This window comes from Phyllopteryx taeniolatus, chromosome 7 (assembly GCF_024500385.1).
Source record: "Phyllopteryx taeniolatus isolate TA_2022b chromosome 7, UOR_Ptae_1.2, whole genome shotgun sequence".
NCBI classification, from domain to species: domain Eukaryota; kingdom Metazoa; phylum Chordata; class Actinopteri; order Syngnathiformes; family Syngnathidae; genus Phyllopteryx; species Phyllopteryx taeniolatus.
Genome location: NC_084508.1, coordinates 7,091,161 through 7,106,302, shown reverse-complemented (window position 1 = coordinate 7,106,302; position 15,142 = coordinate 7,091,161). Strand labels below are relative to the sequence as shown.

General features: G+C 43.1%; 1 protein-coding gene across 3 annotated transcripts in view; it reads left to right on the top strand.

Annotated features, from left to right (window-relative positions):
• The window catches only part of rgl1 (ral guanine nucleotide dissociation stimulator-like 1), a 44,814-nt gene that overhangs the window by 17,098 nt on the left and 12,574 nt on the right, over positions 1 to 15,142 (top strand). For 2 of the 3 annotated variants that reach the window (XM_061778547.1, XM_061778546.1), the window contains one exon: positions 11,896 to 12,006. In XM_061778547.1, coding sequence (XP_061634531.1) covers positions 11,896 to 12,006 — 111 coding nt within the window. Of the gene's footprint in view, positions 1 to 2,936; positions 3,265 to 11,895; positions 12,007 to 15,142 lie in introns of those variants that run through there. The other variant, XM_061778548.1, reaches the window with a different exon arrangement.

Here is a 15,142-nt window from a genome sequence, read left to right as displayed (position 1 = left end):
GACCATAGAGAACAAGTCACGTAGGTCACGTTGAAAGACGTTCCCCGCGTCTGCTCGTCCATCAGAGGATTTGTCCGACGCCTGGTTTTCTCGCCGCTATGACATCACTCTCTCGGGGAGGTCCTTTGAGGTCGTGACCTTCCCACTGACCCCGTGCGCTTCCCACAAGTCTGCCTACCCGTTCGGGGCAACTCGGCCTGGGAACTGGAGCACGGCCAGATGTGAGTCCCGAACACACGGCGATCCACCCGTGCCCTCACCTTCTCACACGACGACCTCGTCGGTGACGCTTGCGCTGACGTTGGGGGTTCGAGCAGCCTGTCACACGCGCAAATTGGGTTGCAGCAGCATCTCTCCCACAGAAAACGATGACGCGATAACCTCCAGCCAAGAAGTTAGGTTTTCATCAGCGTTTCTTACGGCTGACCTACACCATGGAAGTTACGTTTCAAGTGAAGTTGTGTTTCTTTACTCGTTAGCTCCACCGAGGAAGGTGTGTTTTCATTGACATTTCCTTCTCAGTTATGTTCACCAAGGAAGTGATGTTTTAATTGCTATTCGTTTAAAGATGATCCCCGCCGAGGAAGTTTTCATTGACGATTGCTTGTCACGTAATTACCTGAATAAGGCTCGTTAAATGTACTATATTTATGAGTTACCTACGCCGAGGATCACTATTTGCTTGTCAGTTACCTCCACCGAGAACGTTGTGGCGTCATCGCCGTTGGCATGTTCGTTTGTTCGTTTCGTTTGTTAGTTCACTCTGTCAAGTGAGTCATGTTATGTTTGTTTCATGGCTTATACAAATTGATTTATTTTATTTTTAAACTTAACCACACTACGGTTGTTCAGCGCTGGTGGAGGTTCGCACCCGACTGAGTCATTCTAGATCTTTTTTGTTTCACTTGACTGGAAATCCACAAAAGTCTACAAAACAACTTTTGTCCACAATGAGCCGCCTGCACAAGACCGAGGCTTGATTCCTATCTTGCCGTTTTCGAGTACGCGTTTTCGGACATTGACAGTGGAAGCAGTGTAGGCCATTCTCACACAAAGGCCATTCTCCTATTGGCGCGTTGACGATACACAGCGCCAATGACGCCATGCCTTCCTTGTATTGTCCCACACAGGGAGGCCCTGAGGCAGCAGCTGCTTCGCTCACAAGACAACTTCGCATTTGCATACATCTGCTCCGAAACATTTACCATCATTCACGTTTTGATCCTGTATTTTGCAATAGATAACTTGATTACAAACTAAACTGGGGGCAAATAGAGGTGGCAAAAGTACCCAAGTGCTTATGAAGGACTCGGGTTAAAGTAGAAGTACTGCGTCAACGCTTGCACTTAAGTAAAAGGAAAAAAGTACAAAGTCTGAAATCTAAGTGGGTACAGAAGTAAAATGGACTTTTTACTGTAAATTACAGTTGTACCTTGACCTACATTGAGTTTCATTTGATGTCATTAAGCCACTCCCCTTAAAGGCAGGCATCCAGCAGATGAATACTACACCACATACAGTCATAATTACTCTTTATCAAACCAGTCTGCAGTGTTGCCGTGAGACACGAGTGACCCGACTTATGTGTTTTATCGAGATACGCGGTTCGTGTTCGGCCTATTTTGTTTGCTTTGACTTGAGATATGAGCGCTGTGCAGTCGCAGTCAACTCAACTCACTTCACAACAAGCAGCAGTTTGGATTAGTAAACAATTCTTCAAAAAAGAGGCTTCAAGCTGTTTAATGCCACTCCCAGTGCAAGTTGACTGTCAAAAAACAAAACAAAGAGAATTGCACCTTGTGAATTTAAAACAGGGGTGTCAAACTCTTTTTTTTGTTTTTGTTGTTTTGTTGTTTTTTTTGTCTCGGGCCGCATTGTAGTTATGATTTCCCTCAGGGCCGTTAGAACAGTGAAACCATATAAATGTTTCATCATCACCAGAACATATTATTACCATTACACAACACAAGGATCATAGTTTGTTCAAGTATTGTTTATGTTACTGTAGAGGGTTAGGGTTTGGTAACTGAAAAATGCAATATCTCGACGTTGTTTATTATTACGACAATTTGGAATTTAGGCACAGATTTGAGCAAAAATCATGGAAGTCGACAAACATGATTTGCTTTCACGGCCACATAAAATGATGTGGCGGGCCGCATCTGGCCCCCAGGCCTTGAGTGTGCCACCCCTCCCAGTTAACATACTGTAGACATTTGACTTCACATGCCATCAATGGCAGGGAATGAGTTCATAAAGTACATTTAGCTTTATGCTACAAAAAACAACAACAACTATGCAAAATGCCATAGACAGGCTAATGAATAGCATTGATAGTTGTGGTGTTATAAACTAAGAAATGGATATTTGAACACGAATGTGGAGCAACATGTGAACAGATCATTAACATTACTCACTGGTGTACATCCTTTATCCTCTGTGAAGAGCATGCGACATGAATGCGTCACCGAGGAGCTGAGACCCTCCCCGTGTACAGCATATCAGCAGTACGTCTGTATTTTACTGACCCCGAGTGGCCAAAGTGCACACCAGAAGGAGCAGCACAATGCCTATTGAATTGAAGGCAAAAGTTTGGCAAAAATAGCTTAATTTCTTTACATTCTAGTTAATGATGTCAAAGCTATATGTTTTTCTAAAGTACAGTGTTATGGAGTGTTGTTTTTCTCATAAAAAAAACAAACACTTTAGGAGCACGGAAACACTTTTTTGGGGGTGGGGGGGTGAGATCGGATTAATGGCATTTCCGTTCACATCAATAGGGAAAGATGATGATACATTTGGGGTGATTTATTTATTTGATTGAATTTAAATATGTGTGCCTTGGTTCTCCGTAGAGGTCGAGAAACACGAGATCACTGAGGGAAGCTGTGCGGACACAAAATCCCCTGGGTCATTTTTCTACGTGTTTTACGGTAATGGCAGCAGAAGGAGGAGTTGGGAACTTGGGGAGGCCCGCATGTGGTGAGGGCGAAGAAGAAGAAGAAGAAGGCGGAGGAGGCGGAGGCTCATTGAATAGAAGAGACGAGCGCAACATTCGGACGGTACCACGCCAGCCTTTGCGGCGCGGCTTGACGAAGAAGAAGAAGAAGAAGAAGAAGGAGAAGGAGGATAAACAAACAAGCAGACAGACAGACAGGAGCGAGAGGTGCCATCTGTGTCGCCGACTTGTTGTCGGGCTCCTGATGCTGTCCCCGGACCATGAAAGAAGGACTCGCCATGAAGTTCGCTTGGAAGAGTAAAATGGTAACAAAACAAAAACAACAACAGCAACAAAAGGGCGTTTTTTTTGTGTGGGGGGGGGGGGGGGGGGGGGGGGGGGGGGGGGGGGAGAAGACTTTGCTTTGAGAGAGAGAGAGGGGGAGTGGGTGAAGAAGTAGCGAGTGAGGGGAGAGGCGGGGGTGGTGGTCTTAAGCTTGGGAAAGTCGAGGATAAAGGGGGGGGGGGGGGTTCGCGCTTTAATGTTGTGATTGATTCCACAATTGGTCAGAAAACTCAGGCCGTTCGCTTGTCTTTTCCTCCCTCGTGATGATGATGATGATGAAAACTTGAGTTTGTGTGTGGGGGGGGGATTTGGCCTTGCCCGGCTGCTTTCAGGCACAAAAGCGTCCCCACTTGTTGTTCGGCAAAAAAGAAAACGTTCGAGCGTTTATTCCATATCCCTGATGTCCATCCTTAAGGTCCATGTACTAGTATGCTTTTCATCCCGACTAGTATGACAATTCAGCATACTAGTACCGCCCCCCCCCCCCCCCCCCCCCCCCACCGCTGAATGACATTTGTGCACAATGATTATCAAATGAATCGTCAACGATAATCAATCAATTGTTTGGAGACGAAGTTTAACTTCAGATTGTTCAAAATTCAAAACTCTCAAGTCGCACCAGTAACTATTCTCAAATTTTTCTAATCCTCCATGAAAGCAAGAGTGATTGTTTTAGTGTTTGATCAACGGAAGACGTTTGTAAACTTCGGAAAACAATGATCCATATTCCCCCCCGCCCCCATATTTTCTCACGTTACAGACAAAAACCAGAAACTGAATCCTAATTTATGTTTGTGTATTTTCTGCACTGTGAATTTGACATAGTGTCTTTTTTCAATAAAAGGAAGGAAATAAAATAAAAAATTCCCGATAAATGAAAACAAATAATCCACAGATTCACCGATTTATCATTAGTTGCATCCCTAGTAGTACTGTTAGCACACAGTTGCCAACTAGTGCACAGTTTTGCCTCACTAGTAACATCGAATTGTCTTGCAAGTTTGTCAAAATTGTCCTACTAATGTGCCGTAGCGGAAAGTATGGAAAGCCGTTTGAGCATTTATTCGACACTTCATCCTAGTGCGCTTTTTATCCAAAGTAGTAAGATAATTCACTAGTCACTAGTCGAATGACAGAGAATGTTTTCCCACTACTAGTCCACATTTGGACTACTAGTTAAACAATTCAACCTGGCTTGTTAACTACTGTGCCTACTACGCTACTGTCGTTTGATGTTGGTCATTGTGGCGGTATTTGGTGAGCAAAATATTTTTTGGGGTTAGTACTTGGAGTAAAAGGTTTGAGAACCACGGTACGAGTACACAGCTTGTCGTCACTAGTAGGACAACTTTGGCATACTAGGACGGCTACATATTACTAGTGAGGCAAAACTATGCACTAGTGAACAACTGAGGGCTACTAGTACTACTAAAATGCCTCCACTTACTAGTGGAACTAGTTGTGGGAAAAACATTACTACTAAGGCACTGTCATTCTACTAGCGTGCTGAATTATCTTACTAGTGAGGGCAAAAAGTGTTAAACTGGATATCAAATAAATACTCAAACGTCTTTCATACTCCTACCACGACTGCTGCATCTTTTTGAAAGGGTGCAGATAATAACCAGGCCTCTGTGAACATCCCCACGGGGTCTTTTGATAAAACATGTGATCTGTGTACTCTTAACTTTGATTAGGGTTCTAAAAATAATGGCATTTATTTTCCATGCAAGCCTCACAGTTGTGTAGCGATTTGGCATCAAAGACGCGCACACATGCGCAGTGTGTTTGTGCAGCCGGGCCGGGCCTCGTCGGGCCTCGTCGGGCCGGCTATTGTTTTGGGAGTGTGCAGCCCGCGTGAGTCATGGGCTGATCCGTCTTTGCAGCTGGACTCCGAGACGTGTTGCTGACCCCTGAGCTGGGGAATAGTGAAGGGGGGTCCGCCGTCCAACCCCAAAACATTCGTGCTTAGACAGAAAATCACAGGAGTCTGCGTGACATTCGTTCTTTCCATCTTCAATTGGCAATCGATAATAGTAGAACTCGCACACAAAAATTCATAATTCAATTTTAGGCCCGTGTCGCAAATGTGCAATTAAAAAAACAGGCAACAGAAATGAGTTTGAATTTGATATTTAACCGGTCGTGTTTACGTGAGCTGGAAGTTTGATAACGAGCATTAGTAACGATAACGTTAGCTTGTTAGCCACCACAATCAGTCAACAGAAGCATATACACACAATACTACAATTCCAATGAAGTTGGGACCTTGTGTTAAACATAAATAAAAACAGAATACAATGATTTGCAAATCATGTTCAACCTATATTTCATTGAATACACGACAAAGACAAGATAGTTCATGTTCAAACTGATTATCTTGATTGTTTTTAGCATATAATCATGAACTTGGAATTTTTTGGCTGCAACACGTTCCAAAAAAAGTTGGGACAGGTGGCAAAAAAGACTGCGAAAGTTGAGGAATGCTCATCGGACACCTGTTGGGAACATCCCACAGGTGAACAAGCTCATTGGGAACAGGTGGGCGCCGTGATTGGGTAGAAAAGGAGCCTCTCTGAATTGCTCAGTCAGTCACAAACAAAGATGGGGCGAGGGTCACCTAGTTGTGAACAAGTGCGTGAGAAAACAGTCCAACAGTTTAAGGACAATGTTCCTCAACGTACAATTGCAAGGAATGGAGGGATTGCGTCATCTACGGTCCATAATATCATCAAAAGGTTCAGACAATCTGGAGAAATCACCAACATTGAATGCCGGTGACCTTCGATCCCTCAGGCGGCGCTGCATCAAAAACCGACATCAATGTGTACAGGATATCACCACGTGGGCTCAGGAACACTTCAGAAAACCAATGTCAGTAAATACAGTTCGGCGCTACATCCGTAAGTGCAACTTGAAACTCTACTATGCAAAGCAAAAGCCATTTATCAACAACACCCAGAAACGCCGCCGGCTTCTCTGGGCTCGAGCTCATCTAAGATGGACTCATGCAAAGTGGAAAAGTGTTCTGTGGTCCGACGAGTCCACATTTCAAATTGTTTTGGGGAAATTGTAGACGTCGTGTCCTCCGGGCCAAAGGGGAAAAGAACCATCCGGACTGTTATGGACGCAAAGTTCAAAAGCCAGCATCTGTGATGGTATGGGGCTGTGTTAGTGCCAATGGCATGGGTAACTTACACATCTGTGAAGGCACCATTAATGCTGAAAGGTACAAACAGGTTTTGGAGAAACATATGCTGCCATCCAAGCAACGTCTTTTTCACGGACGTCCCTGCTTATTTCAGCAAGACAATGCCAAACCACATTCTGCATGTGTTACAACAGCATGGCTTCGTAGTAAAAAAGTGCGGGTACTAGACTGGCCTGCCTGCAGTCCAGAGCTGTCTGCCATTGAAACTGTGTGGCGCATTATGAAGCGTAAAATATGACAACGGAGACCCCGGACTGTTGAACAGCTGAAGCTGTACATCGAGCAAGAATGGGAAAGAATTCCACCGACAAAGCTTCAACAATTGGTGTCTTCATTTCCTAAACGTTTATCGAATGCTGTTGAAAGAAAAGGTGATGTAACACAGTGGTAAACATGAGCCTGCCTGTCCCAGCTTTTTGGGAACGTCCTGCAGCCATCAAATTCCAAGTTCATGATTATTTGCTAAAAACAATCAAGTTGATCAATTTGAACATTAAATATCTTGTCTTTGTAGTGTATTCAATTACATATAGGTCGATCATGATTTGCAAATCAATGTATTCAGTTTTGATTTATGGTTAAAACAATGTCCCAACTTCATTGGAATTGGGTTTGTACATGGCGATTGAATGATGAAACAGAAGAACCCGGTTGCAACTAAGCTGTGATTATCAGTGCTTTTTTGCAGAGGATAACAAATATATGTATATATATTGTTTGTGCGGCACGGTGGACGACCGGTTAGAGCGTCAGCCTCACAGTTCTGAGGACCCGGGTTCAATCCCCGGCCCCGCCTGTGTGGAGTTTGCATGTTCTCCCCGTGCTTGCGTGGGTTTTCTCCGGGCACTCCGGTTTCCTCCCACATCCTAAAAAGATGCATGGTAGGTTAATTGACAACTCTAAATTACCCATCGGTGTGAATGTGAGTGCGAATGGTTGTTTGTTCCTATGTGCCCTGCGATTGGCTGGCAACCAGTTCAGGGTGTACCCCGCCTCCTGCCCGATGACAGCTGGGATAGGCTGCAGCACGCCCGCGACCCGAGTGAGGAGAAGCGGCACAGAAAATGGATGGATGGATGGATATATTGTTTGTTGTATGTTCTGACTGTATGTGTGCTCAAGTGTTAAGTTGTTGCAAGGTTTATAAGTGAGTGTGACAGCGATGCTAGTTTTGTTAGCCGGTCTCCAACGTTTTACATTTTATTTTGTATTGTTCACTATCTGCCAAACTGCTACTTGTTGTGAAGTTCGCTGCCACCAACTGAGTGGCATTTTTAACTTGCATTTTTTGCTCGCAACTCAAGACAAAAAATTGGCAGTGACCACTCATCTTAAAGGAAATTGTTTGATTGACAGTTGTGACTTGTAAATGTAAAGATTGAATGGTACACAGATTCAAACACATTCTTTTAAACCACGATTCTGCTGCGTCTTGACCTTTTCGAGGCTCCCACTTGACTTTAAAGCCACGCGAGTGTGTGATCCAGACCTCTTCCGTGAGTGGGTGTGCGTGAGGAGGACTTGGCCATCGTGTTGCATGCGTGGTGTTTGCTTCTGGCCCGTCTCCTGTCGCTTCTGTTTTCGTCTCCACATGTCTATGTGTCAGCAGAATTCAATGCTAGCGTTCAACTCTTTTTTTATTTTATTTATTTATTTTATTTATTTATTTTTAAGGTATTGTTATTGATTCACCCTCACCCCTCACTAGTTTTGTTTATGGCTCCTGTTGTGCAGCAGTTGAGTGACGAGACCTTTTCGCACTGGCCACCTAAGCCGCCTTCTTCTGAGCTGCCGGTACTGTGTGTAAGTTACGCCCCAAATGTTTAGATTTTCCTCTATTAATAGTTTAAACCGTAAATATAAGATAAACTATGACTCCAAAACAGTTGAACATAATTTCAAACAAAATCCCTCCATTTTCTTTCCCAGCTATCTTCGGGCGGTAGGCGGGGTACACCCTGAACCGGTCGCCAGCCAATCGCAAGGCACATAGAAACAAACAACCATTTGCACTCACATTCACACCTACGGGCAATTTTGAGTCTTCAATCAACCTAGCACGCATGCTGTTGGGATGTGGGAGGAAACCGGAGTGCCCGGAGAAAACCCTAACCCGGAACATGCAAACTCTGGGATTTGAACCCTCGGTCCCCAGAACTGTGAGGCAGATGCTATTGCCACATTACCATTCAAAATGAATGACTTACTGATAATTAGATTTTTTGGGGGGGTTTGTTTGATGTCAACCCAAAAATGTTCCAACTTCTGCCGAATTATCGGAGGCGGGTAGCAGGAAGTCCCGACGAGAGTTTGGAGTTTTATCACCCGTGACTCGCTGCTCACTTTATACCAGCGGAAGCTATCGTCCCCGTTTCAAATACTGCCGCCGACGTCATCGTGCATCTAATGATCTGAATGCGTGGAGCTGCAACGGCTATGTAAGCGTTCGCTTGTTTCGTTTGGCGATTGCTGTCAATTGTACCCTTTATGCTTCCAATTTGGCCACTGCTAAAGAGACCACAGCTCCAAAATGTATCACCCTGTCAGAATTGGCAAAAGTCCTCACACTTTGTATTGAAGTACCAACCTGCGATCAGATAATTAGACGCATGACGACGCTAGCACTAGCGCCTGGTGTGACAGAGAAAATACGACAACACCCTGGTGCTGGCATTGCGGAATTTAGTTCTTGCCTTTATCGCGACACTTGCACTACCTATTTGTTTTCCCAATTTTCCCGCTGTCTGTGCCGACAATACAGGTCGGTGTGAAAGTGGCTGTCGACAATGATGCTCATGTGTCCCTCAGGGTATAATCTACTCCCATGTGCCCCTTAGGGCTAATTATTGGTAACGCTGTGTGTGCCTTTTGTTGTTTCCGAGGATTACAAGTCGAGTGTACAAACGGTGCTTTGAGGATTCCAACATAAGGAGAAACCAGACCAGAGTCGCTTTAGAACTGCCTATATTCAGAGTTTAAATTGTGACTATACCACCAACTACAATCGCAAAACACATTGTTTCAAAATCGTCTTCACAACATTGTCTTTAGAAATAAATGGCCAAAAGACGATTTAATTAGGAAAAACACGCACTGGAAGTGCACGTCTTTGTCGCCTTTTTGACCCACCCATTAAAAAAAAAAAAAAATAAATACATTCTTTTCACGCAATAATGAAACATCTGTCATTTCTTATCTTGAGCTTTTATTGATCCATCAGCAGAGTAAAAACATACACATGGGCAAGACTCTGTAACGTAAACTAACAACCCAGGCTAAACCTAGCTCCTCGACACATGACGATCTTAGAACAGTCGCGATATATCACCATAAACATACTTCCTTGACACCAATGCCTATTAGCCACGGCTTCGTGGCATCTTGTGATATCAAAAGACCTCTAGAGTGCAGTGAGTCTTTCAGTGATTTTTGTCAATAGGCGGGGGTTCACAGTTTACGGTTTATAAACCAGTGATGCATAGCACAACTAACATTCATGAAATCTAAAATGTGTGGTGAGTGAGCCAATAAGATACACCCATGAGCAATTTGGGTTCCTAAGTCGGCGAGTGCAGTCATGCTGCGTGCTGATTTTTACAGAAGCGCTCCCAGTAAAAGTCTGATGCAGAGTTGTCGCATCGGGGCTCATTTGGGAGTCTGCCCGTATTCCGGCTCTGTGCTCGTCAACCTTTCACGGCTCCCTGAAGGTTGCGGAGCTCCGGCTTCACCTCCACCCAGACAGGGACACAGTAAAAGAGATGGATGGGGAATTAAAGGGAGTGAAGGCGAGGGAGGGAGTAAGGCATGGCATGTTGCAGTGTTGGGGGTTGGGAACTTCTTGATGCTTACAGCACTTGTGTCCTTTCTAATGTACTTACTTGAAGCCGTTGTAGTTCTGTTTTTGTCTCCGTGGTAGTGACGTATGACTTTATAGATATGGGTGTATCATAGGCCGTGTTAGGAATCACTCCATAGTCCTTAGCCTCTGTCTAGTGAGTTTGCTATTTTGTAGTGCTCTTCAAATGTGTAATGGGTGAAGCTGCATCATTTTAAAATCGATTATTCTTTTGATTATCCCAACGATTAATCGGCTACAAATTGATTTGGCACTATTAAACAACAAAATGTACATGTGAGGAGCAGGTATTATTGTTGTCCACTTGGAGTCGTCATCCTCACATTTTACACTGGAGTATCTGTGACTTTGCGTGTGGGTGGCTTTAAAAGGCGGGGCGTGGCCTGGTGAGTGACGTGGGAGTCAGCGAATGAGATTGGAGAATTGGCTGTGGTGAGCTCAGTTTAGCAGTTAGCCAGTCTGCGCGTTAAATGCCTGGGTGTCAGTTGTGGCTGTAGCAGCTGGTGTATCAATGTGATTATTACATGTTGATTTTCTTAAACTATTGTTCAGGGTTAGAAAGTGCGCCAGCTGCTGTGTCTATCCTAATCCATATATTGTGATTAGGGAGTAGGGAATGATGCGTTCAGAATCATGCACTCATTCCCTACTCCGCAATCACTTTACAGCAATTTGTATTGGCAATCTTAATGAACAATCTAGATCCACTATAAAAAAAAATTCGTTATTAGGGAGTCCGGAATGAGTGAATATTTCCAAGCTAAGCCATTGTCTGTAGAAACAGAACACTGAGACCGAACAATCCTAGTTTGGATGAGCACCAACAGATTTTTGTCATTCCAATGTGTACATTATCCACCGATGAACTAAGGAAAATGATCAGCCCAAAAATGCTGAGGTAGTCAGAATGACAATCAGTAGAGTGACCTCCACCAAGGCCGAACAGTCTTAATTTGGATCAGTGCCATCTCCTGCATATGGCTGAGTATAGTTGTTGAGATTGAAGCATTTTCACGAAGAAATTAAGGGAAATGTCCAATAAACTGTGTTTCAAAAGGTCTTTTATATACTGTGTAGTTTTGTGTGATATGCCATACCAGTGTACAGTAAGCTAAAATGGATCCCAAATAAATGTTACATTCGAATTTAACAGGTTTTGCCGTGTTGCAATGCCTAAAAAAAATGGAAAATACACATTTAATGATTCTACAAATAATCCTGGGTCCATGTGTCAACCTGCCACAAATGTATGTGGAACTTGATTGTTTTTTTGCTAGCTAAGGAGAAAATGACAAAAACCATTACAATAACCGCCCGTTTTCCATGTCGATGATGCTACGATAAAAATCCTGGATCTGCACCTTCATTGGAATTTCCATCGACTGTAAATGTTAAGGGGTAGTTTCTTTGCCCACGTGTCAACCCTCCACAAAGTGTAAATGTAATCGGGTACCTATTGAGTTCTTCTTGGACCTTGCCGACTAACAAAGAAACTGCAAAGAGAACACAACCTCTAACGCGAACTGTGCTTTTTCCTGGTTGCAGAGCTCCGTACAGGACTGGGGGGAGGAAGTGGAGGAAGGAGCCATCTACAATGTGACGCTAAAGCGGGTTCAGATTCAACAGGCGGCCAACAAGGGCGCGAGATGGCTGGGGGTGAGTCCCTGAACACCTTCACTGCACAGATACTTACGAAAGTGGAAGTACTGATCCAGCTCCTTTGCATGTGGTCTCCTTTTTGGGGTTTGTGTATGAATAAATAGGTGCTGTACAACTGGTCTTAAAAAGTTGCAGCTTGAATAAACAACAAGCATTTTTGTGGAATCCCAGCACTTGTGGGGATGTGGTTTTCTGGCTGTCTGGCCAAAACATTACATTGTGTATTATAAATTATAGTATATTTGTACCTCGGGTTTATTTTGTGTACCGTACTTTCTCGTGTATAATGCGCAGCCATGTATAATACGCACCCCCAAAGTTGACCTCAAAATTCTGGAAAACCCTTCTACCCATGTATAATGCATTTTTACAACGCATGATTTTGCTTCTACCCATATGATCAAAACATGAAGTATTATCAGAATCAGAATCATCTTTATTTGCCAAGTATGTCCAAAACACACAAGGAATTGCTGTATTTTGTTAGTTTTTTTCAAATAATTATTCTGAAGTTAAGCACTTGGTTTGAACACTTAATCCTTTTTTAATTTTGAAATTCACAGCCCTACTTTTATTGCGTAAACTAGAAAACACAGTTGTTCTCATATGTTTGATTACCCAGGCAGAATTTGTAAGATGGGTACAATTCTTTAAAGAAAACATGAAGGACCAGGCGAAACACATTTAATTTTATTTTAATGGGATTCAAATTAAACGGTCAAGCATTTCAGAAAAGCATTATGATTAAACAAAACATAACCAAAAAGAAATGAATGACAGTTGTTGTTCAGTCATCAGTCATCTTTAAAAAAAAAAATAAAATAAAATAAAAAATAATAATAATAATAATAAAATCTTTCACAAATTCTGCCAGGGTATGTAAACTTATGGGCACAACTGCACATATATGGAGTCATACGTACCCCTGTCATATTGGAATGAAAGTGTAGGCTACACCTTTTTTATAACCACTAGGTGGCGGTGGCATTTTGGAATGAAAGTGTACAGCTTTTTCATAACCACTAGACATGGCATAGATTTATAAAATGTGAAAGTTTTTTTCCATTTGCCCCTATACGTATGTATAATGCGCACTATTGACTTGACAATTTTTTTTGGGGGGGGGGGTGAAATGCGCATTATACACGAGAAATTACGGTAATTATGACCTTTAAAGGTTAAGAAATGGAAAAAAATCTTTTTCACTCAGTATCTATCAGCTAAAAATTACATGATCTGATTTCTGATCACGTGATCTGATCGGGACTTGCTAATGTTGACTGGAACTGAAATGCTAAATGAGCTAATGATGACAACTGGAAAAAGACAAATACACCTGACATGTATGTGTTTTTTCAGACGAGACGGATAAACTGTTTTAAAATATACGGAGTCGAAGTCAAAAGTCATCAGAAAAATAATACAGTGCTACTTTGACTCACAAGATTTTTCAAATTGCGAGTCGCCGCTTTGGCCCCTTTTTCGGGTTTGTGTTGAAGCTCCGATTTGGGTCTTAGTGGCAAATGTGTCGAGTCGTTCCAAGTGAAATGTCGTGTGCGGACGCATTGAGACATCCGGTTATTAAACTTCTCTCCATTGTTTTTGAGGCCTTCCATTGTGCGCTGGCGCCTCTCTCTGCATTGTGTTGTTTTAACATTTGAGTTGTAAATCTCCCAGTCTGGACTTCACCTTTAGCAGCAGTTTGCACCGACGCCGTTCTTTCTCTTTTAGCCAAAGCATGTGATTTCCTGACTTTCCGAGCTTGGCAAACGAACTGCTCAGCCCCCTTCTCCTCATCCATCCCACCCTCTGTCCCCCTTTGCAGCAGCAGTTAGATGAAATGCTGCTCCGGCATTAAAAGGCATTAAAGGCTTTTCCTTGAGTTGCGCATTTCGTGTCCGTACGCAAAAAGACATTTCTGTTCCCTTCACGCTGTTGTTTACGTGGCATTGTGACACGCTCAGCAGTATTTTCAGTAAACCGCCATGAGCTACCTGTGCGGGGGATTTGGCCACAGGGGCGCGTGAACAAACGTCATGAGAGGCATTAACACAAATGATTGGTTAGAAAAAAAACGTCTGTTGTTTAAACGAGAAAGTTGGGTGTTGTGTTCAGAAGGCCCTTTTTTTTTTTTTTTCACTACAAGGGAAAAATTTGGCTGTGAAAAGAGAACCTGCAATGAGTTGCCAGTTGTATGGGGGCCAACATGAGAACGTGTGGAGTTACGTGGCTCTATATCACTGCTTCTCAATTGACCCCCCCAGGAAGAAGAAACTCATTTGCGACCCGCACATATAACATTGTATATAAAGTCTAATCTAATCCTTATAAACATTGAAGAAAGTGCAAAAAATGATATAGATCATCTTGCAATAAAGAATACATTTATTAATGTTGTTTTCAGTCTGTAACAGAAAATAAAGTGCATCAATGTCCGTGAAATCGAAAAAAAAAGAAGAATGAATAAATAAGTCGTTTAAACTGTAAACATGTTTGCCCGACATGAATAGCAATGTAGAAAACTCTTTCATTTACCAAAAAGAACAAATGAACAAAACGACTTGATTTTTCTGTTCCTATCAAAAAAGTCACAAGGAATGTTTTGCAGAGAGCAACAAGAGCACCACTGCCAACTACTGCAGTGGATGTGCAATGACACTTTATTCTAGTAGGGCAAATCATGTTCTTCAGGGTCTCACACGCCCAACCCTGGCATCGCAGGGGGGTCGCGCCCCACTATTTGAGAAGCACTGCTCTATATGGACAAAAGAAAGGAGACACCCTCACAATCAACTATGAATAAATGGATCAGGGATTGCACAAGCTGCTGGAAACCTCGAATCTTAATTCTTGATCTCGTCAAGATCTTTTGAACAATTCTCCCCACGAATTGAGTTGGGCGCTTCTGTTCCAGCATGACTTCGGCCCAGCTCCAAAAGTGCGCTTGAGTGAGTTTGGTGAAGAAGAACTGGAGCAGGTCTCAAGCCCATCAAACTCCTTGGGAGGGAATTAGAGCAGATTGTGAGGCGGCAGGCCCTTCCTCGGGTCCGACGTCAAAATCCATTTGATTGTTTTGTTTTGAAGTTATTTTGTAGCTCGCAGAAAATCCGAAGAAACTTGTTTTTTTCCCCAT